The following is a 24,085-nucleotide window of genomic DNA, read 5'->3' as shown; positions in this document are numbered from 1 at the left end:
TTTTTCCCTCATTAATGTACACGCAACACCCCATATTGACATAAAAAAATTGACTTGTTGAAATCTTTGCAGATTTATTAAAAACGAAAAACTGGACACTCTGGAGTTGCCCACGGTGAGAGGCGGCGAGCAGGTGTGGGCATACTTATTACCCCCCCCGGCTCGGCGCCTGTATGTTGGGCTTCACCCCGGTGGACGAGAGGGTAGCCTCCCTCCGCCCTCGGGTGGGGGACGGGTCCCGAATGTTGCTTGTGGCTATGCACCAAACAGCAGTTTAGAGTACCTACCTTTTTTGGAGTCCTTAGAGGGGGTGCTTTAAAGCCCTTCCTGCCCGCTGGGGACTCCATCGTTCTGTTGGGGGACTTCAATGCTCACGTGGGCAATGACAGTGATACCCGGAAGGGCGTGATTGGGAGGAACGGCCCCCCCGATCAGAACCCGAGTGGTGTTCTGTTATTGGTCCAGAACGAACACCATGTTCAAGCATAAGGGTGTCCACACGTGCACTTGGCACCAGGACACCCTAGTTCGCCGTTCGATGATCGACTTTGTGGTCGTGTCATCGGACTTGGGGCCCGCACGTCTTGGACACTCTGGTGAAGAGATGGGCGGAGCTGTCAACTGATCACCACCTGGTGGTGAATTGGCTCCGATGGTGGGAGGAAGATGCCAGTCCGACGTGGCAGGCCCAAACGTATTGTGAGGGTCTGCTGGGAACATCTGGCAGAATCCCCTGTCAGAAGGAGTTTCAACTCCCACCTCCGGCAGAACTTCACCCATGTCCTGGGGGAGGTGGGGGACATTGAGTCCGAGTGGACCATGTTCCGCGCCTCTATTGCCGAGGGGCCGACCGGAGGTGTGGCCGTAAGGTAGTCTGTGCCTGTCGTGGCGGCAATCCCCGATCCCGTTGGTGGACACCAGCGGTTAGGGATGCAGTCAAGCTGAAGGAGTCCTATCGGGCCTTTTTGGCATGTGGGACTCCTGAGGCAGCTGATGGGTACCGACTGGCCAAGCAGAATGCGGCTTTGGTGGTTGCTAAGGCAAAAACCAGGGCGTGGGAGGAGTTCGGTGAGGCCATAGAGAACGACTTCCGGGTGGCTTCGAGGAAATTCTCGTCCACCATCCGGCGTCTCAGGAGGGTGAAGCAGTGCACCATCAACACTGTGTGTAGTGGGTATGGGGTGCTGCTGACCTCGACTCGGGACGTTGTGAATCGGTGGAGAGAATACTTCGAAGACCTCCTCAATTCCACCGACACGCCTTCCCTTGAGGAAGCGGAGTCTGGGTACTCTGAGGTGGGCTCTCCTATCTCTCTGCTTGAGGTCACCGAGGTGGTTAAAAAGCTCCTCTGTGGCAAGGATGAGAATCACCCAGACTTCCTGAAGGCTCTGGATGTTGTGGGGCTGTCCTGGTTGACACACCTCTGCAACAACGCGTGGACATCGGGGCCAGAGCCTCTGGATTGGCAGACTGGGGTGGTGGTCCCCCTTTTTAAGAAGTGGTTAGCACATCTGCCTCACAGTTCTGTGGACCGGGGTTCAAATCCCGGCCCCGTCTGTGTGGAGTTTGCATGTTTTCCCCGTGCCTGGGTGGGTTTTCTCCGGGCACTCCGGTTTCCTCCCACATCCCCAAAACATGCGTGGTAGGTTGATTGAAGACTCTAAATTCCCCGTAGGTGTGAATGTGTGTGCGCAAATGGTTCTTTGTTTCTATGTGCCCTGCGATTGGCTGGCGACCGGTTCAGGGTGTACCCCGCCTCCCGCCCGAAGATAGCTGGAAATGAAAATGGAACTGTAGAGTTCTCCATTGATTGTTTCAAAACTGACTGGTTAATTTCCCTTTTGATAGTTAGAAAAAACTGGATTCCTCATTCTATTTCTGGTCCAGTTGTCTTGTTCACTTCTGTTTCTGTGTCAAATGTTTAAAAATTTTTCACCCATAATTCACTCCCTTTTAACCACCCCTACTGTGCTTCCCCTTCCTCTTTGAATGCCAAAAAAACAAAGTAAGCCAGGGCCCGTGTGACTTAATGTATTTACAATGTAACAACATATTCCATTGCTGATTGTTCTGCCATATATAGTTTATTGGTTGTGTTCTGTACATTAGATTTACTTACTAGGGTGTACCGGTAATATTTAAATTCCATGTAGCTCAGCGGTAAGCATTACAGCGGTATGCATTATTTCTGGAAGCAAGATTATGTTCCTTTTTTTGAAAACTCATATTCTATTCTAAATTTTAGTAGTAAACCACCTGCTGAGCAACCCAGGCGCTCACCTCAGGTGAACCACTTTTTTTTTCCTCCTCTGCTGGCAGACTGATCTGTTGGGTAGCCTCTGCCAAGTTTCTTCTTTATCCAGTTCAAAATAAGGTCAGAAATCAAGTGGGACCTAGCACTGGGCCTTTGGGTGCTCCAATGAGCTCTGACACAGACAACGACTATAAATACTCATGGCCAACTCTTGGTTCTCTATCGCTCTTCTCACCCATCCCCCAGCCTTCTGTCCAACCCTTTTCGGGCCTTCGCCTCAGGGGACCCGACCTGCCCTGACAGGGTTAGGAGATATGTTTTTTCTTTTCATTTGTTAACCGGATCTACTGTGAAGTAATTATTTGGTGCTTCCTGCCCTATGTGTATCCGTTAAATCATCGATTACCTTTGTTTACTGCATTTGTTGATGGATGAGGCCTTAACTTCAGATGCATCAGATGATTGCATGCTTGGGTTTTGTATGTGACTGAGTGTTCTACCTCAATTTCCCAAAGGAAGGCACTTTAATGCTGCCATATGTCATGTGAGTAATTGCAGGTGACAAAAAATTCACCCCTTGCATTGTCTCTAGGTGACTCATATAGTGTGAGTGTGTGTGTGTGTGTGTGGTACCTGCTACCATCTCCTGTTTGCCAGATAATGCATCCTTTAATAAATACACATACACCTTTTGATAGCAAAGTAGGTCTATTAACTTACGTACTCATTAGGCCCCGAGCAGGTAGATCTGCGAGGTCCCTATTGTTTTTGTAGAAATTAATCTTATTATTAATATGGCCCGAGCAGGTAGACCTGCGAGGTCCCTATTGTTTTTGTAGAAATTGTTATTATTATTTAAGTCATGACAAACAAAACCATTTTTGAGGCACTAAATGTGCAAGAAAAGTCACGAAATTTGGCACGCACATCGGGCCTGGTGAAAAATTTGATAATTTTACGTTTTAGGGCGTGATTACCTAAAAATGGCTCGACAGCGCCACCTAGAACGATGCTGAAAGTACATCAAAGGCGAACTCTGTGATCCGTACGACCTACGGCTCTGAAAATTGGTACGCATATAGAGGGGACCCAGACGCACATAAAAGTCAGCGCGGCCGATATCGTAACGCCAACAGGAAGTGACCTATGACCTTTTGAAGGAAAAAACGTGCGACATTTTTGCATTTTTTTCAGGGTTTATACTTTTGCGAACTCCTCCTACAGCTTTCATCCGATTCGCTTCAAACTTGCTGTGTATCATCCCAAGACATGGGACATTAAAAGTTATCAAAAGCTTTTTAATCCGACAAACTATATGACGAGGGCGGGCCTTCAAACTTGTCATTCCACATTTCGCCACAAAACCGAAAACGCTTAAACTTCATCAAAGTCTCATTTGTTCTACGTTTCACCTAGAGCTATAAAAATCGGCTCACACCTGTATAGACCCCAGACGTACAGAAACCTCAGAGACACGCATACCCTAAACCCAACAGGAAGTGACCCGCGACTTCGTAATCGTAAGGTTCGCCCTTTTTCGCAAGGTTGCTGATGTAGTTCATCAAAGAGCTATTCGTGGTACGTCACACCTACACTTACCAAACTTGACAGGTATGTGTATTACCCCGAGTTCTACAAAATTGTAATTACAACCTAAATCCGAAACTCAACAGAAACTGACCTTGGACCTTTTAAAGGTACACTTTTGGAAAATTTACAGGTGTCACACTTTTGCGAACTTGTCCTACATATTTCATCCGATTGACTTCAGACTTGGTCAGTACCATCTCAACACCTGGGACATTAAAACTTATCAAAAGCTTTTTTGTCCGACATACTATATGCCAGTGGCGGCTTTTCAACCGTAGCTTTTCTGAAAACAGAACATGGTGACAGTTCATCAGACCTATTTGCGCTACTTTGCACCTCCGCCTACAAAAATTCCTACACGCGTGTAGCACCCCCACACGAACAAAATTGTAATTACAACCCATGTCCTAAACTCAACAGAAAATGACCTACGGCCTTGTAAATGTAACATTTGCAGTCGTTACAAGTCCGACCATCATTACTGACAATACATACAGTAGTGCAGTAGGCCCAAGAGCTCTTACCGTCTTTCAACACCCGCATTTAGTCAATATAACCTTTGAAAAGGCTTTGCATTTGTCCAACAGCAGTGGTGTTCTACCTATGGCCTGTGGGACATTTGGGGGCCATCCCCCATTATTGTGTGACCTGCATTATCTACACGGCTTTGCGCTTCAGACAGCAGTTGTGGTCAACCTATGGCCCAGGGGTCATTTGCAGCCGGTCCTCCCATTTTGTGCGGCCGGACCTTTTCGCAACATTTGCATGAGTCATACTTTTGCATTTGCCTGGGGGACATTTGGGGGCCATCCCCCATTATTGTGTAACCTGCATTATCTCAATGTAACCTTTGAGAAGGCTTTGTATATACTTGTCCAACAGCAGTGGTGTCCTACCTATGGCCTGTGGGCCATCCCCCATTATTGTGTGGCCCACATTTACTCAATATGGGCCATAACTTTGCATATGTCCTAAAGCGTGGTGTCCAACCTACTTCCCGGGGGCAATTTGCGGCCCTTCATTGTGCCAATACCCCATCCTGCCAGGACCTCAAACTGCAAGTACCCCAACGGGGCTGGGGTGCGAGGGCCCGATTATAGCTGCGCGCAGCTCTAGTTGTTCCTATATTTCGTCTTTCTGCCATCTTTCCACCAAGCAATCTAGATATGTTTTCCCCAAATGGTTTGGATCTGTAAACTTATGGAGTGTAAGCAGGATGGTTGGTCAACTCTTAGCGGAAGCACAGCGTGTAACTGTCCCATGAAAGAAGATGAGGATCTCAACATGATGCAGTGCCTTGTGCAGGCAATATCTGTATATAAGTAGTGTTGTCACGGTAAAACATTTTTAAGATGATATATTTTCTCAAAAACTATCACGATAAACAATGTTTTTTTTTTTTTTATTCCTCTGAAATCATGAAAAATAAGGCCCGCTCTCGAGCTACAAGACTGTGGTTGGTCCGTTGAAGACGAGCCCTTCACCTGTCAATCAAATATAGTATATTATATACTGTATAACTGTAGTCAGCGGGGGTTATGCCACAAACTTCGGTTTTAAGGACTGATCCCGCCCCAACTCTTACGGTCTGTTGATACCTACGCCAAATGACTGTAAACGCCAGATGACTGTAAAGTCACTCAAGGCACCCGAAAATGTCGCTGAATGAGATGAGTCGTATCATTAAAGCATACTCATCCACGTCAATACCGGAGTTTAATATGAACCGATCGTCTAAAGCTATTAATGTTAGCTCACTAGAGCTCACTCACTCTTGGGTCAAAACTACAAGAGACGACACAATCATTGACATTTTACTTACATCTTAAAGCAACGCAAACTACATCAACCTTGTCTTGTTTTTTCCTCCTTTCGTAGTGATTTCAAGTAGCAAGCCATTTTTTGTGAGGCCGCCCACTTGATTAGGGACAGCTAGCTAGCTGGCAGCCAGCCAGGCTTGTCGTCGCCATGTTTTTGCACACTGAACATTTAAAAAGAGGGCTTTGTGCTTTGTTTGTGGAAGGGTAACAAATACTGAGGAATAATAAATATAAATAATAATAACAAAAGCTCATAATTTGAGGGAAGCCAGCAACCCCACAAGAGCCATTGTTTTATTTAACTCTCCCTGAGAGCGTAGCAATCGTATGTGCCCATCCTGTGTCCCATTGCATTAAACCTTGGGACAGTATGTACAACTGGAAAAGCACAGAGATACAGAAAAGGAATTATATTACGCTGATGAGCGAGCTGTTTAGCTCCTTAAATCAGTAGCTCGTAAGCTCGAGAGCTAGCTCATTAGTTTGCAGGCTAGCTAGTTAGCTCATTGGCTAGCAAACATCATAAACAGTTAACTTTCTATGAAGTGTCTCTGTTGTGTGACTACGCGCTGCACATGGACCAAGGCTGTGGAGTATTTGTATGGCGCTAACACCGTCAAGAGTGTAGCGGTCCGCCGGCGTTCCATGTGGCCACACTAGCGGCTAATATCACAGCTGTCCAACTCTGTCGGCTCACTGTGTGATCTGCGCGCCGGCTCACCACAACACAAGGACAATTTATCAAGTCCAGAAAAACTATCGTGTCTCTTTTTTATTTTTTATTTTTATCGAATAATAAATTCTTATAGTAATTATATATACACACATCAACCATGAAGAAAAAGTACCACACAGAAACAAAAATTGCCGTCAGTTTTATTTAATTACCAGTGTGTCGACAAAATTTTATGTTTTGTCCCCATTCCATTCATAAAATTGCATGGAAACAATTCTGTCAACATTTCAAAGCTACACAAGCAAATTGAAGGGTAGCATTGCGACCAACACCCCAACAAAAGTGTGCTAAAAATTCAGATAGTTTGTCAGAAAGCTATTTTGGGACCCTTTTCGAATGGAAGCGTCTGTAAAAATTCCCCCAAAATTCAGCAGTTGTTTTAATAGCCCAACCAGTTAAATAATCTGTAATTCAGTATCACTCAAAAGTCTCACATTGTCCTATTCAGTACCATAGAAAAATGTGTCCAAACTTTTCAATGGAACTATAAATTGATCATAGACACACATAATTATATGCCAAAAGATATTTTGGCTGATTCTTCCCATCTCCCACCAATAAGATTTGTCAAAGAGAGGTGGAATCATCGGGAATCGCAGGCTGGCGTCATTGGTGTATAAAATGATGCAGTAGAGACTTTGGCAATAAGACAATCCCTATGTTGACAATTTTGGCTACCATACATTAGTGACAACAACTATTTACTCCAGTTTGTAAATATTTTCTTGGAGCAGCATCTATACCATCTCTATCAAAAATCCCACCCCACCTTATTCTTCCAGGCCCAGTCCGAAACTCACCATTTCCCCGGAGCATCCCCCCCAACACCAACACCTCTGCTACTCCCTCTGCTTTCTTCTTCCTCTTTGTGGTCAAGTACAAAGGAACCGTTATCCATGGACTACTTGTTGCCACGACAACATTTCACTGTGACATTCCCCTCAGTATACTCCCAAGTTCTGGTCCAAGTGGTTCAGGCATGCCTCACCAGGCTTCATCCCAGTTCGTTCCTGTTAAGCAGGATACATTTTCTCATTATATGCTCTTCTATTTTTGATCCTCTATGTTTGGAATATTTAATACTTACGATGCTGCAGAATGTATGCTAAAGATTAGAGGTTTTGTTTGTTTGCCTGCATATTTTATGTATATTTTGCATCTCTACTTGTACTGTATCTGAAGGGAGAATCTCTACATGAATGTTCTGTTTCCATGCCAGTGATGTATTGAGGAAAATAATGTTGCCTTCCCATAGCTAATGTCATGTTGGTCTTCCTTTGACAGCAAATTAGTCGAAACTGAGTCACGGCGGGCGGCACGGTGGGCGACTGGCTAGAGCGTCCGCCTCACAGTTCTGAGGACCGGGGTTCAATCCCCGGCCCGCCGGTGTGGAGTTTGCATGTTCTCCCCGTGCCTGCGTGGGTTTTCTCCGGGCACTCCGGTTTCCTCCCGCATCCCAAAAACATGCATGCTAGGTTAATTGAAGACTCTAAATTGCCCGTAGGTGTCAATGTGAGTGCGAATGGTGGTTTGTTTGTATGTGCCCTGCGATTGGTTGGCAACCAGTTCAGGATGTACCCCGCCTCCTGCCCGATGACAGCTGGAATAGGCTCCAGCACGCCCGCGACCCTAGTGAGGAGAAGGGGCTCAGAAAATGGATGGATGGATGAGTCACGGCGCCCCTGCTGGTTGCAATCAAGTAGTGCACTAATTTTTGCCCTAATTGATTCTAATACATGATCAATTAATAAATTCTTATCCTAAATCTGCACCAAAAGTGTACTTTTAATGCCCGTCAGTGTACATCATCAGGTCAAAATGAGAACTGCCTCCTATTGACTTTGTATTGTATTGTTTCTGTCTCTTCAGGGATTCTGGGTGTTATGACCCTGTCATGATGTCACAGTCATTCTGCAAACCACGGCCAGGTGACAAAGGCGGCCGTGTGTGGCTATCGGCCAATCACAGATGGAGTCCCACTAGAGTAACCTCTGGTTCAGGAGGACCTTCACTCAGGAGCCAGCTGCAACATTGACATACCACTTTGGTAGGTTGTACAATTCAAGATGATTAATGAACAAATATAATATATAATGCATAAAAGGTCATTATTTAAAGCCAATTTTTTGGCATGCCATTTAATTCTTCTGGTCTAGGATTTCCTGTTGACAGATTTTGAAACTTTGATTGTCTTTCCTTGGCAGATGCTTTTATAGACCCTTTTTTCCCAGACACATCTTCCAGATGCAGTGTGTGTGTGTGGGCCGAAATACAGAAGGACAGGCACAGAGGTGAGTTGCATGTGTTATTCTTTTCCACTTTGAGACCTATTCCATTGGATGAGCCAACTTTGAATCCCGTCACCCACAGCTAAGGCCGAAATGATTCGCACTGGCACATTTTTAGTTAAAGTGTGTTTTTCTTGAACGTATATCTTTTGTCTGGAAATGACACAAGGTGGAAATTGATGTTGCTGAAGAAGTTGAGATGTATATGAAAAGTAGCTGCCATATGCCAGTTTTTACATTATGAAGACAAGGCTCCTCGTAACATCTAAAGTCCCAACAAGGGGGCTGTGGCCATTTGCTAAAATCATTCTTTTTTTTTTTTTTTTTTTTTTCCTCATTAATGTACACACATATTGACAGAAAAAAACAGTCGACAGAATTGTGGAAATTTTTGCAGATATATTAAAAAAGAAAACTGAAATATCACACAGCCATAAATATTCAGACCCTTTGCTCAGTATTTAGTAGAAGCACCCTAATACAGCCATGAGTCTTTTTGGGAATGATGCAACATGTTTTTCACACCTGGATTTTGGGATCCTCTGCCATTCCTCCTTGCAGATCCTCTCCAGTTCTGTCAGGTTGGATGGTGAACGTTGGTGGACAGCCATTTTCAGGTCTCTCCAGAGATACTCAATTGGGTTTAAGTCAGGGCTCTGGCTGTGCCATTCAAGAACAGTCACGGAGTTGTTCTGAAGCCACTCCTTCGTTATTTTAGCTGTGTGCTTAGGGTCATTGTCTTGTTGGAAGGTGAACCTTCGGCCCAGTCTGAGGTCTTGAGCACTCTGGAGAAGGTTTTCGTCCAGGATATCCCTGTACTTTGCTCCATTCATCTTTCCTTCAATTGCAACCAGTCGTCCTGTCCCTGCAGCTGAAAAACACTGCCACAGTATGAAGCTGCCACCACCATGCTTTACTGTTGGGACTGTATTGGTCAGGTGGTGAGCAGTGCCTAGTTTTCTCCACACATACCACTTAGAATTAAGGCCAAAAAGTTCTATCTTAGTCTCATCAGACCAGAGAATCTTATTTCTCACCATCTTGGACTCCTTCAGGTGTATTTATTTATTTATTTTTTAATAGCAAACTCCATGCAGGCTTTCATGTGTCTTGCACTGAGGAGAGGCTATACTTCCGTGGGGCCAATCTGCCATAAAGCCCTGACTGGTGGAGGGCTTATGTGATGGTTGACTTTCTAGAACTTTCTCCCATCTCACGACTGCATCTCTGGAGCTCAGCCACAGTGATCTTTGGGTTCTTCTTTACCTCTCTCACCAAGGCTCTTCCCTGATTGCTCAGTTTGGCCGGAGGGCCAGCTCTAGGAAGGGTTCTGGTCATTCCAAACATCTTCCATTTAAGGATTATGGAGGCCAATGCTCTTGGGGATCTTAAGTGCAGCAGAAATCTTTTTGTAACCTTGGCCAGATCTGTGCCTTGCCACAATTCTGTCTCTGAGCTCTTCAGGTAGTTCCTTTGACCTCATGATTCTCATTTGCTCTGTCATGTACTGTGAGCTGTAAGGTCTTATATAGACAGGTGTGTGGCTTTCCTACTCAAGTTCAATCAGTATAATCAAACACAGCTGGACTCCAATGAAGGTGTAGAACCATATCAAGAATGATCAGAAGAAATGGACAGCACCCGAGTTAAATATGAGTGTCACAGCAAAGGGTCTGAATATTTATGGCTGTGTGATGTTTCAGTTTTTCTTTTTTAATAAATCTGCAAAAAATTCAACAATTAAGTTTTTTTTCTGTCAATGTGGGGTGCTGTGTGTACATTAATGAGGGAAAAAAAAGTGATTTTAGCAAATGGCTGCAATATAACAGAGTGAAAATTTTAAGTGGGTCTGAATACTTTCCGTACCCACTGTATGACAGGCAGAACAATTAAATGCTCTTCTACTAGATGACTGAAGGTATGATAAACATGTATCCACCTGGTGCCATTCAAAAAATTCATGGCTTCCTGCGAGTATGTCAGCTTCGTGATGAAGTAAACGGCCCCAGAATTCACACTAAATCAATTTGTGTGTAAATTGAGAACAGAATATTTTTCAGTATTCATAATTTTTGTGACATTTTTGTTTGGTTGTGTGTTGTTGTTGTAACCACTGTTGTAGACTAGAGCATTCTTTTTGTAAAAAATACAAGAAAAAGTGGAAAGCAGTGACTATTGTTGTTTAAAGTGACACGTGATAGTCACATTCTTGTGTAATTTAAACCCAAAAGATACCAATTATATAAATAATAATTGGCCGTAATTGTAAAGGGCACAAGGTGTCAGCCCGCTGCATACAATATATATATATTTTTTTATTTATTTTTGTGGCTCGCTAACGCAAATGATGTCTTAATTTCATAATTCATGCTAGAATTTACACCAAAATTGCAAATTGTCTTTGCTTTTAAAAACACTGGGATATTGCAAGGATATTTTTATTACCAAACAGTAGTTAACAATTTTCATTAACTTCTGATTTGAAAACTAGTTATCAATGTGTTGCATATATGATAATATGCTGAGGCGAATATACATTTACTGTGGTTTAACAGTCGTCATGGCTCTCTGAGGGAACCCATAACGTGGCCTATGACAATTACATTTGATATAGGGCATTTACAGAATGTTTCTTTTTAACGCTTTAACACAATATTAAAATACATTGCACATAAAATTTCAGTCAAATGTTAACCCCACTCAAAGGTCTTTTCATTGGAATCTTTGTAATGCTTAGCTTTTGTTAAAGATCTTCCAAATAGTAATGCACATGCTTTTGTTCCGGTCAGGGGCTGTGCAACTCATCTTGCTGATTCACGCTGGATGACAGTCTCACAAGAGGAACTGTAGGACTTCACAATCCCGCGGAACATCCTTTTCTGGACCTGTGGCGCTTGTGAGGACCCTGTCGCACACGCATTAGCCAGTACTATCATCTTCCACACAACATGCGGCACATTCATGTGGAGTTATCTCACAAAAAAGCTCCACTCGAGCTTCCAGCCCAGGAGGGAGACCTACCTCCTCCTACGGCCCCTGCACAGGGCCCTGACTCGGGGGTTCGACCGGGGGGTGCCAGGCACTTTGACCAAGAGGATTTGCGACATCAAAAGGTCTATCAGCTCTCCATTTTCTCCCAGTTAGGTGGATTTTCTACTTCCACAGAGTCCCACAATGATGCCCAACCGAGGCCTGTTCGGCTGGGCGTGAAAAGGGGGCTAGAGGAGCCCCAGTTGACTCACAAGCGCCCCCATGTGGCGGACTGCTCTGACATAGACGTGTTAGAGGGAGGAGTGCTGTGTGGGCCAGCTCCAATGCCAGCAGTGTTAATGGGCTTAGTAAAGAGCTCTGGTGGTTGTGGGTCTCTCTATTCTTGCACACAAATGGAGCACAGAGACTCTGAGTGCGGGGTGTTGCCCAGATCTCCTCCACTTTCCCCAAACCACAACCCCTCCCGTCGTCCAACGCAGCACAATCACGACAGGCCCATCCCCGATGTTTTCTCCCCACTCTCGCCAAAATCCCCCCCAATGTGTGATCCTCACGGGCACCTCTGTGATCAGAGCTATTCACTGGGAAGTTCATCCAGACCTGAGCCACCAAACGGTGGGCGCACACCCACCTATTCTATAGGAAGCCCTGGAAATGAGAGCTCTATCAATGGCACAGCCGGAGGTCAGCCGAGCCCTCATTTGTATGACATGCCCACATACGAGCCCCCGAGTCCCGCCAGTCCCACAAGCCCCCCGGGCCCCTTCTCCCCCCCACACCACACAGAACTCCAAGAACCAGGAGAGGCCACAGAATGGGACGCCGGGCTGGAATCCTCGCCGCCTGAGCGAAGTGCTACCCAAACTGCTTCCTCTTCTCATGGCCTAGCTTCGTGGGAGAAGACCCCCAGCAGTAATGGCCACCGTTCGTCATCAGCGGGCCCCTGGCCGGCGAAGAAGAGGTTGCTGTCCCCGAGCGAAACCGCCGAGTCATGCTCAGAAGACGAGGGACCTTCTACCTCCAAGAGGAGCAGGCTTTCGTTGCTGGCTCCGGGGCTGGGATCGTGTCGTAGCACTGACGCTAAAGCTGCCCCTTACTGGAACCACCTTCTTCCTTCTAAGGTCAGCTTACACTCCTACACACACACACGTACACACAAAACATACCTTCAACATAAATCCACACATCACACATCCCTTTTGTGGCTATTTTCATCATCATACAACTATTGATTTTCCAGAAAGACTGTATTAGTTCCTCTTTTTGACATTTTCATTCCCGTTGGATTCACAGTCCATGCTGCAGAGATTTTTATACTCTCTTACATGAAAAGTTTGTGTGTTAAGAAACAGCGCTTAAAATCTCAGCATGGAAAAAAACTGGTTGATTTAATGAAGTTATGGCATTTATTTCTCATAGGTTCCATTTCTCCTCATATGAGGGGACTTTTTTTAATCGAGCTGACCGTATTACATGACTGTTAGTTCTCAGGTGTTAAATTCAAGCCCCGGAGGTCAGATCTATCCCGGCTCATTTTATGTGGCTCATGAGGGAAACTAGTTTTCATGTTTCTTGTTAAATGGATTTGTTCCTTTCATTTTGACAGAGAATCTGTACTAACTTTACAAATCTTTTTTTTTTTTTTTTAAACCAAGTATACTCTGAACATAAATTCAACACTGGTCACTGGTTTCCATGGCTTTTGATTTCAAATGCAGTTTGTTGTTGAAAATGTAATAATAAAATGCAGGGCCAGTTGTGTCCAGTTGTGGTTCCACCTCAAAAAATACTTGGCTCTCCAGGTACCATCATAAAGTTCATAATAAGTTTTAAAACAAACAGTTCTAAAATATTAAATGCAAATGTATTTAACTAAAAGTTAAACACAACTAAAATGTACTTTATAAATGTACTGTACTGGATATGCCACTGTAACATTTGTTTGTAACGTATACTTAAGTTAAATACAACCGAACCATACCTAATAAATGTACTGCACTGGATTAAAAAATGTTAAGACACTGTAACAGTATGCAGTTTGAATATTTAATTCAGTGAGTCCATGTACCACTGGTGATACTGGTACCACACTAGAATCAGTGGTGTGCAGTATATTTAATATGATACATTTATATGATTTTCAGTCATAACAGCTCTTTGAGGGAAACCCTAACTATGATGTGGCCAGTGACGAAAATGAATTTGACACCCCAGGTTTTGCTGAACTACACAGTATCCTAAAGAAATGTCCAATTCTAGTTCCATTCGTCTGTTGCACTCAAAAATGATGAAATTTATTTGAAAAATATGCAAAATTTTAATAGATGACCACATGTCCACTTGTGATATTGGTGATGTTGAGCTATTAAAATTGTTGTTTGGTTGGTTCATTGCAAACTACTATAGGTTTGGGTGAATATATTTGAGTGCCAATGTAACAGCTCTGCTCCAGTGCCCAGTTCAAAATGAAGCTGTAGTAGAAATAATATTTTTGTTGTATGGGCAGAACACATATGTACGCAGATTGCAAGAAGCACAAACATGGGGGGAAAAAAAAAGAGCATTGAGCAATAGTTGAAGATTACCGTGCCTGGAACAACGCGAGTATCTCCAGAATGAAGCCCTGTGACGTGTTCGGCCTCCATTGTTCCAGCTCGAGTGGGCTCATAACATTCACAGAAATACACACAATGGCACATGCACATGCATCCTCTCGTACAACAGTTCTGGAAGTGAATATGTGAACACAAGGAAGACCAGAAAGAGCTTTGAATGTAGGTTGTGGCTGGTGGTGTGATGCGACTATAATAGAGTTCACAGGTCAATAAGTGAAGTGGTGCGAGGCTGTTGGGACCACATGTGATCTCACTGCAATTGAGTGGGAAAAAAAGATCAAAGGCTGCCTACGGATGAATAAGTACAAAGGGAGCAAGGTTAAAAGTGATGACATCATAGTCATCGCAGGCAGTTTGGATGTTTGACTTTGAAATTTCACGACATACGATGTAACGAAGCGAAACGATTAGCCTAAGATGACAAAGAGCAACGATGAGGAGGAGACTGAGCCAGCGTCCCGAGTGGTGACCAATGACATAGCCGAGGGTCACCTGACAGCTGGGTGACTTTTACGATGAATGGTGCTGCGGTAAGCGTTTGTTAATGTTAAATGTTACATGACGGTAACGGCCAGTCAGGACGAGAGCGCTTCAATGCAGAAGTACTCACCACAGGACATTGTCGTTTTGCTTGATGTATACAGTTCAGGGGTGTCAAAGGCCGTAGTTTATAGTAGGTCAAGGCTCTGTTCACATTGGGTATAGTAAGAGAAAATAAATGGTTTGTCTTCTGTGAAATGAAGGATGCAGACAACGGTAACAATTTAAACTTTGAATTATTATACTATAAAAATCACAGCACCATTTTGTTATTTATTTGGCTCCATTTTAAGAGAAGAGGCGAAGTTCACAAGTTTTGGCATTCTGCCAAAGCATATTGCTCGCCATAATATCCGCTAGCCAGAAGCTTAGCTGCACAGTTTTTGTATTTGAACTAGGTATGTGGAGAGAGCACATAGCAGTCTTTTCCCTTACCAAACATGTTCTCTATGGAAACCTTAATAATTGCATCATTATGTTACATAATTGCCTCTGCCTTTGATTATTATAATTTTTATATGGATAACTAGTTTTGAACAGAGGTCAAGGAAACTAGCAAGATTTTGTGGGCCACATAAATGACGTGGAGGCACAGATCTGTCCCACGGGCCTTGACTTTTGACACCTGTGACGTATGTACAATAAATGATAGTATATTACTGAAAATATACTGCATAAGTATACAGTATTTCCAAAACATGAAAGTAGGTCCCAAATTGCCGCAGTAAAATACTGGGAAGATTTTATTGCTATTCAGGAAGGGACGCAATCTGGTGTCAAATAGTTTAATTAATTTTTCATGGCTGTTGCGTGGTTTATCATTTTGATATTATGACAATACATGACACTTTGGGGTTCTAGAAAATAATTTCTAATTTGGGTCTTGAGTTGAAAAAGTGTACTGTAATTTGCTTACATGAAACTGCAGTTATCAAAATGAACATTTTCCCCATCTTTGTGTTTAGTGTGCCACAGACTGTACAAGGTCAGGGAGACGACTGAAAAGTGGTGCACGTATAAAAAGGTGAGTATTGTTTTGGTTTTGATTTTGGTTTTCATCATTGAAAACATCGGCGTACAAAGTAATTGAGAGTTAATGAGTCTTAAGTGCGTGCAATTAAATATGCAAATAGTGTGAGTCGTGTTAACTGGAGCGTTAGTCCACCTAAAATTGTAATAGTGTGTTCATATCCCAAACAATAAATCTATTTGACATATTCAAAATGAGTCCACACTTATGTACCTCTGTTCTCTGTGCTTGTGTTCAGCCGGCAGTTGCGCAGTGGTAGACATGCGGACAGCAGAACCTTGGCCCGTTCCAGCTGGCCCACCTCTTCAATCAGCAGATCACTTTTAGGAAACTTTGAGGTAAAAAAAATAAAAATAAAAAATGCACGCAGAGAATGTGACTGATGTATTACCGGGTCACAGATATACAATATGACTAGACTTTAGGCCATGAACAAAAATCTACAAAACTACAATTTTGTACTGTACAGTAATATGGGTTCATATGGCCTCAAAATAAAAAAAATGCTTCAATGTAACGGACAATCGGCTATATCGGATCACCCCCTCTGCCCCTGTTAGTCCGTTCAACTGAGGTTCCACTGTACAGTAACATACAAAAAAATCTTAGGGCATCATTAGATTTGTTGTTTTAGCTATAATGACAACAGTGAACTTCAGTACACAACAAGAGAAATGGATATCATTTTCAGATTCAGCAATGTAAAATTGTCCTAAATCAGTTGAAAAAACAGACAATTTACAAAAATGTTGTTTTTGTAACCCAGTGTTAGCGCACCTCCACAAGTCGTTGAATTTCGTCTTGTCATGTCGATTACGCTGGAAAGTCGGACAAGTTTTGCCATCTCACTCTTGAACAGAGTATGTACAGTATAAGAATGGTATAAACAGTATGTGTCTCATTAGGTAGTAGAAAGTGTATGTCGCGATTCTGAGAGATGATTATGCAGTTCGAGAAAATGTACACCATGTAAAACCACTGATGTTTGACTCGAAGCAAGCGGTGAGTCAGGATCGCTTTTGGAACCTCTTCATATTTACGTACTGTGTCTGTAATTAAATTATTTTACCATCAAAAGCCCATTCTGTCTTGTTTTGTTGTTTTATAGTTTGAGGTGTCACAAAACAAAAATATTTGTGTCAAAGTCACTGTTTTGATTGACATGTTTCTTTTCACAAAAAGCTTGTTTTTCCTGCTTTTTCGTCAGAAACTGATGTTTTTGGTGACAATATGTTCCTTTTTTTTGTTTTGTTTTGTTTTTTAGCATTCCTAAACGTTCCCAGTCTTTTGTTGCCCCTGTCCCTGCTTTTTTGGAATGTGTTTCTGGCGTCAAATTCAAAATGAGAGAATAATAAAAAACTATAGTGTTCATCAGTTTGAACATTAAATATATTTTCTTTGTAGTGTATTCAATTGATTATAGGTTGAAATGTATTTGCACATCATTGTGCTCTATTTTTATTTACGTTTTACACAACGTCCCAAGTTCATTAGAATCGGGTTTTGTAGATTCGGTGCTTATATTGTGACAGTTCACAATATTCTCTGGGTCTTGAAACATTAGTCAAAATGCTCTGAAATGACTGGCAATATGGGAAACAGTTTTGAAAATGGCTGGCAATGAATGAGCAAAATAAATAGAGGAAAATAATCATAACTGTTCTTATATATGATTCAGTTAAAAAGTATTGTACATAAAAAATTATAAAAAAAAAAAAAAGAAAAATAAAATATGTGTGTGTGCGTTTAAAAAAAAAAAAAAAAAAAAAAAAAAAAAAAACAGTTCTTAAGGATGAAATTTAACTGAAAAGTTAAATACAACTGAACTATACTGGATAGTATACAGTATAGTTTATTCATGTACGACTAGTGGTGACCATGACCACTTTCCCTCTGTTGTGTGCGCCCTAGGAGTCGATGCTAAAGGGACGCTTCTCGCCATCGGGCCGCATTGAAGGCTTCACGGCGGAGATCGGTGCGAGCGGCTCCTACTGCCCGCAGCACGTCACGTTACCCGTGCAGGTTACGTACTACGACATCTCCGAGCACAGTGCCCCCTCTCCCTTCCTGGTCAGTGAAAACTGCTTTAGTTAGGTTTAAAACTGCTTGACATCTGCTTGTCACTTAATAACTAAAGACCCTCGGCATGTGTTCCTTACATGTATGTGTTCTCTCATTTATCGCATCTAATTGTTACCTTAGTTTTGTATTATGTTATCTCGAGTGGATCTCATGAGCTTGTTCTTTGAGCTTTTATCTTTTCCAGTTTTTTAGCCAAAGACCAACTGGGACAGATCTTTTGTATTAGAGGCCCCGAGGCTCCTGAGTTCACTGCCGCTGGAACTTTTTAATTCTTAGATTCAAATGCTCGGCTTTTATTTTTATTTAAATTTTCAGTTTTTTATTGCCATTCTGTTTGAAGTTTGCATGTTACTCCATTTTCTTCCCGCATACCATAAGGAATAATGTTAGGTTCACTTGAACACTCTTAAATTGTTCTTAGGTGTTCATGGGATAGGCTCCAGTTCACCCACAACCCAAATGAGAAGAAGCATTAGAGAAATTGGATGGATGGCTAGAATAAAATGTATTAAACAACAATGGGAAAATCATTTATGTGCATCGCAATAATGGAGGACTTCTCTCGCTCTGTGTCACAGGGTTTGATATCCCTGGAGCAGCTGGGAAAGAAAGGATACAGCATACCCAAAGCAGGGACCATTCAAGTGGTAAGTTCATCATGTACCTGTTGCCATTCACCCAACACAGGATAATTAACAGGCCCAGATTTCACAATGAGCAAAGTACATTTGTGAGTTCAGTGGTGCCTTGAGTTTAATTTGTTCCGTGACCACGCTCGTAACCCAAATCACTGGTATCTCAAATCATCTTTAGCCATTCGAATGAATGCAAATGCCATTAATCTGTTCCGGCCTCCCCAAAAACCCAATAAAAATATTTGTATTGTGTTTTTTAATTCGAAAAATAGTACTCTATAATATTTCACTTGGTAAAAACATACAGTAAGAACATAAATAAATAGAATTTTAAGAAATTCAACAGTTTTTGCCACATTTTGCTTCAATTCAATGGACATTGTGCTGCTTGTGGTGTGTGTGTTCCTTGGCCACCTGGGGGCAATATAATATCCCATCCATCCATTTTCTGAGCCGCTTCTCCTCACTAGGGTCGCGGGCGTGCTGGAGCCTATGCCAGCTATCATCGGGCAGGAGGTGGGGTACACCCTGAACTGGTTGCCAGCCAATCGCAGGGCAAATACAAACAAACAACCATTCGCACTCACATTCACACCCACGGGCAATTTAGAGTTGTCAATTAACCTACCATGCATGCTTTTGGGATGTGGGAGGAAACCGGAGTGCCCGGAGAAAACCCACGCAGGCACGGCAAGAACATGCAAACTCCACACAGACGGGGCCGGGGGTTGAACCCCGGTCCTCAGAACTGTGAGGCAGACGCTCTAACCAGTCGTTCACCGTGCCGCCAATATAATACAGACATACGGATATACATGAAGGACATGATCACAATCTAGTCATTAGTCAGTCATTCTTTGCAAAGGATAAAGAACATATCCCTGTGAGTATTTTTATATTGTCTGTCATGTGTTTATAGTCTTGTCACATTTTGATGCAAAGCGTTATTATAACCCAGCCACATAAATTCGATTTGTTAGCCCGTCAATGCCATTTTACATATTTTTTTTAAATTGGCATTTAGCTAAATAGACATTTTCAATGCAAACCTATGTTCTTGTTTTATATACACAATAAGTAATTCCCTTCATTTCACTGCTACCATACCCGGCGCTTGAATCTCAAAATTTTGCTCACAAGTCAAAGGGAAAAATTGGCCGACCGACTGCTTGTATCTCGAAAAACTCCCCAATTGAGTCACTCATAGCTCAAGGCACTGTTGTATGTGCCTTAGCCCAATAAATGTTGGAAAACACTGCAATACATTTATCAAAGTAATGTTATTTTGACTGTCATTAGGAAACAAACCCATCCTAAAACTAAACTGAAACCACTATGTCTTAATCTTCTCTCCTCTCCAGACCTTATTTAATCCCAACAAAACTGTGGTAAAGATGTTCCTGGTGACCTACAACTTTGAAGACATGCCTACCAATCACATGACCTTCCTGCGCCATCGCATCTTCCTGATGCCCGTAGAGGAGGAGGTGGACAGAAAGAAACAGGGATCACCAGGGAGCGCGCCACTAGATGGCAGGAAGATTCTCTGCTACCTGATACATCTCAGGTACCAGTGTAGCTTTAAAGTAGTTCTCCATGACAGCACCGAGCAGTCAGCTGGCGAGGTTACCCTTTAGTAGGGCACTCAATTCAACATGTTCTCCCTTGAGTAAGTTGTGCAAGACTTTAAAAATCCTTTTTCTTTTGTGACCTTTTTAGCATCATTATATTCCATTCTAATTATTTTAAATGCCACATACTGAGACAATTTGGATTAGTCTTATTATTTTTCTTCTGCTGATTTTCACAGGAAGGAAAATCTTGGAGACCTGTAGTCCAACTATTATTACTAGATTCCTATGCTTTTCTGTTAAGTTTTGTATAATAAAAAGAACTATTTGTAAAGCATGTTCTGAAAACAAAATTACACACACACACTCACAATAAAAATAGTCAATAAATAAATTCAATTGTTGAGCGATTTCTACAAACGGTAAAATACAAGAACAAATGAAAAAGTAAGTAATATAAAAGTGAGTAGAGCAGATTTAAAAGCAGACACTGAATTTGCTTGCCTGAGAACTCACGGAGGGAGTCTCAAAGCCTATATAATGTGGTTAGTCTATTTGCATGTTATATCCATATTATGTATAATGATACAATATGAATTTATATATATATTTTTACTATCAGGTTATAATATATCAATACAATTACATTTAACTATGCAACGCAACCTCTGAGGTCAAACAAAAAAAAATCAGAGGTTGACCACCGTCATAGAGAACTGTTTTAGAAAAGATCCATTCATCCATCCATTTTCTGAGCCGCTTCTCCTCACTAGGGTCGCGGGCGTGCTGGAGCCTATCCCAGCTGTCATCGGGCAGGAGGCGGGGTACACCCTGAACTGGTTGCCAGCCAATCGCAGGGCACATAGAAACAAACAACCATTTGCACTCACAGTCACACCTACGGGCAATTTTAGAGTCTCCAATTAATGCATGTTTTTGGGATGTGGGAGGAAACCGGAGTGCCCGGAGAAAACCCACGCAGGCACGGGGAGAACATGCAAACTCCACACAGGCGGGGCCAGGGATTGAACCCGGGTCCTCAGAACTGTGAGGCTGACGCTCTAACCAGTCGTCCACCGTGCCGATTTAGAATACAGCATTATTAAAAAAAAAAATTCACCATAGTAATAATGGAATGAACAAATTGTACAACCTCAGGAACTCATGCACAGCTCAGTCGTCAATGGCAGTGAATGAGTTAATCTCTATATACTGTAGTACTGGAATCCCATTAGTTTTCTTTTTTCTTTTTTTCCAACTCAGATTCCACAGCTCCAAATCTGGAAAGATCTACTTGCACAACGATATCCGGCTGCTATTCTCCCGAAAGCCCGTGGAAGTGGACACGGGGATCCCTTACGAGCTGAAATCTTTCACCGAGGTGCCAAGTAACCCTAAATACTCCCCCCGTGTGTGACCCTCTTGTGCTTCCTAACGCTAAAGAGGAGGAAGCCAAACAGACTGGATTTTACAGGGACAGACAAACAGACTGGATGAGGGAAGCCAAATGCCTACAGGACTCGCTCTTGATCCAGTCAAAAGTCAAAAGTCTGTACAAAGAAATGCACACTGATACACGCACACGCCTGACTGAATGCAGACTTCACACATCTGGTGGTGACTCACGTTTAACTTGCATGCCTTGTGACTTCAACACCTGAGTTTTCCTCGAGTGCCGTTCGTATCACACTGTCCTTCTCTCTGCCTGCACACGTAACTCAAAAAGTCTTTGCACTCTTTCCTAAAGGGTGATTTGTTCCAATTGAAACGCGCAGTGTGATCGACAGACACTAAAGAGAGTACAGCGATAATTTCAGTCAGTCATGAAAGAAGACATCAACGGTATTTGACTATTCAAGCAAGGAGGGTTCATCCATCCCATGTGACAAAAAAAACAAAATGCAAATCAACTTCCTGTTATGTAGCCAGACTGAGGGACAATGTGCTATTTCTTTTATTTTTAAAAAAATATTTTTTTAGATTCTATTCAGAGCAGTCTGATGTTGGAGAAGAAAAATGAAAAGGTAGTATTTTTAATTTATGGATTTTTTTTTTTTCGCAAATGTCTTAAGAAGCAATATGCTGCACAAAACTAGTGTTCTTTAAGCCGGACGACCTTTCTCTTTGGGAGGGAACTGGACTTGAGGGAGGAAATGGGAGGGAGGGAGGGAGGGGTGGTGGGGTATTTAATGACAGGGGGAAAGTATATGTACATATTAATAAACTTTTTGTCTGGCAAGAACAACCCGTTAGTTGAGCCTTTTCTTTTTACAAATATTCTCAATGAGTTGTGATTAGCAGGCAGACTTAACGGTTCTGAGGTTCTGGTTTTGAATTTCAGCTCCAGCGGACTCTGGCTTCCTCTCGCATTCCAGAAAAAATGCATTTTAGGTTTATTTAAGACTACATTCTTCATCGGTGTGAGTGTGACTGGTTCGTCTATGTGCCCTGCGATTGGCTGGAATCCAGGGTGTCACCTGCCTCTCGCCTGAAATCAGCTGGGATTGGTTCCAGCCCCAGCACACCCGTCGCCCTAATAAGGACGAGTGCTTTGGAAAATGGGTGGTTGAATATTGTCAACGAGATTTCTTCCTTGGCTTCAAACTCAGATTCTCAAAATTCGGTATGTCGTCTTCCTCTGGTGCTATGTGAAAGAATCTCTACGCAAGAAGAGTTGAGTTGTATTTCACCACTGTTTTCAAACACATTTTGGTGCATTTATTATTTAACTTGTGTGCATTCATTTTAAATAAATCATTTTCACCTAAGAGTCAAAACTTTATACTTTGCAGTATTTCTCAATTGCTAAAACACACAACCCTATTGTCCGAACCAAATGCTAAATGTCTTGAACCCAGTTATTGAATTGGTCACCATTTTATGTCCTTTTCACCAAGCTATGCACCACTTGCAAACATTTTCACCCACTGAACACATTTTGCACGCTAATGCTCTTGTGTTACATAATGGTAAGCACAGTTAGTGAAAGAGAAACTCCTATTGAAGCACAGGTGTCTCAGTATAAACACAGCAACTCAAGACGGATCATATTTGTGGCTATTGTGAAGAAAAAGAAACCAATGTGAGCACTAGTTGTTGAGCTTTCACTTGAGATAAGAGACAATCAGAAAGACGAGCAGAGTAGAAGGTGGTCGAGGAGGAACAGCAGAGAGGGCGTATAAGGCAAAGAACAAGTACTGATTTCAGATGAAATAAGGGTAACTTTTGTAGACCGTGTTCTTGTCCACATTTTGACAATGAGTACCGCCCAATCTAAGAGTCATTGTGTCAACCATAGTCTGAAGATTCCAAGGAGGCGTAAATGTGTTTTTCCATTATGTTCAGTGTGACTATCAGAGCTATACACAAAAAGATGTTTCAATATGTCAGTTTTCCATTATGCTCGTAGGCCTAGTATGGTTTTGTGTAGTTATATTTTTACAGCCTTATGATCTGATCAGGCGGCACGGTGGACGACTGGTAAGAGCGTCTGCCTCACAGTTCTGAGGACGGGGGTTCAATCCCCGGCCCCGCCTGTGTGGAGTTTGCATGCTCTTCCCGTGCCTGCGTGGGTTTTCTCCGGGCACTCCACATCCCAAAAACATGCATGGTAGGTTAATTGACGGCTCTAAATTGCCCATAGGTGTCAACGTGAGTGCAAATGGTTGTTTGTTTGTATGTGCCTTGCGATTGGCTGGCAACCAGTTCAGGGTTTACCCCGCCTCCTGCCCGATGATGGCTGGGATAGGCTCCAGCACATCCGCGACCCTAGTGAGGAGAAGCGGCTCAGAAAATGGATGGATGGATGGAATATCTGATCATTGTATGATTGACTCTGCGTCTGATTTGACATTTGGTTTTGAGCACTGAGTCTGAGGTTTTGCGAATGTAGCTTGAAAATTGGGTTTTGTGTTTAGAGTTTTGAGAAAACGA

At 42.6% G+C, this 24,085-nt stretch overlaps 1 protein-coding gene across 4 annotated transcripts in view; it reads left to right on the top strand.

The window, feature by feature from the left end:
* LOC133475066 (atos homolog protein B) overlaps positions 1–22,322 on the top strand; it is a 38,796-nt gene extending 16,474 nt beyond the window's left edge. For 3 of the 4 annotated variants that reach the window (XM_061767414.1, XM_061767412.1, XM_061767413.1), the window contains 9 exons: positions 8,270–8,447; positions 8,605–8,691; positions 11,478–12,800; positions 15,800–15,858; positions 16,103–16,202; positions 17,776–17,934; positions 18,525–18,593; positions 19,943–20,148; positions 21,416–22,322. In XM_061767414.1, the coding sequence (XP_061623398.1) occupies positions 11,637–12,800; positions 15,800–15,858; positions 16,103–16,202; positions 17,776–17,934; positions 18,525–18,593; positions 19,943–20,148; positions 21,416–21,569 (1,911 nt within the window). In that variant the 5' untranslated portion in view covers positions 8,270–8,447; positions 8,605–8,691; positions 11,478–11,636 and the 3' untranslated portion in view covers positions 21,570–22,322. The remainder of the gene's footprint in view (positions 1–8,269; positions 8,448–8,604; positions 8,692–11,477; positions 12,801–15,799; positions 15,859–16,102; positions 16,203–17,775; positions 17,935–18,524; positions 18,594–19,942; positions 20,149–21,415) is intronic. The other variant, XM_061767415.1, reaches the window with a different exon arrangement.
* The last annotated feature ends 1,763 nt before the right edge of the window (positions 22,323–24,085 follow it).

Source organism: Phyllopteryx taeniolatus, chromosome 3 (genome assembly GCF_024500385.1).
Source record: "Phyllopteryx taeniolatus isolate TA_2022b chromosome 3, UOR_Ptae_1.2, whole genome shotgun sequence".
Taxonomy (NCBI): domain Eukaryota; kingdom Metazoa; phylum Chordata; class Actinopteri; order Syngnathiformes; family Syngnathidae; genus Phyllopteryx; species Phyllopteryx taeniolatus.
The sequence above is the reverse complement of the archived record's forward strand: the minus strand, read 5'-3'. Positions and strand labels throughout refer to the sequence as shown.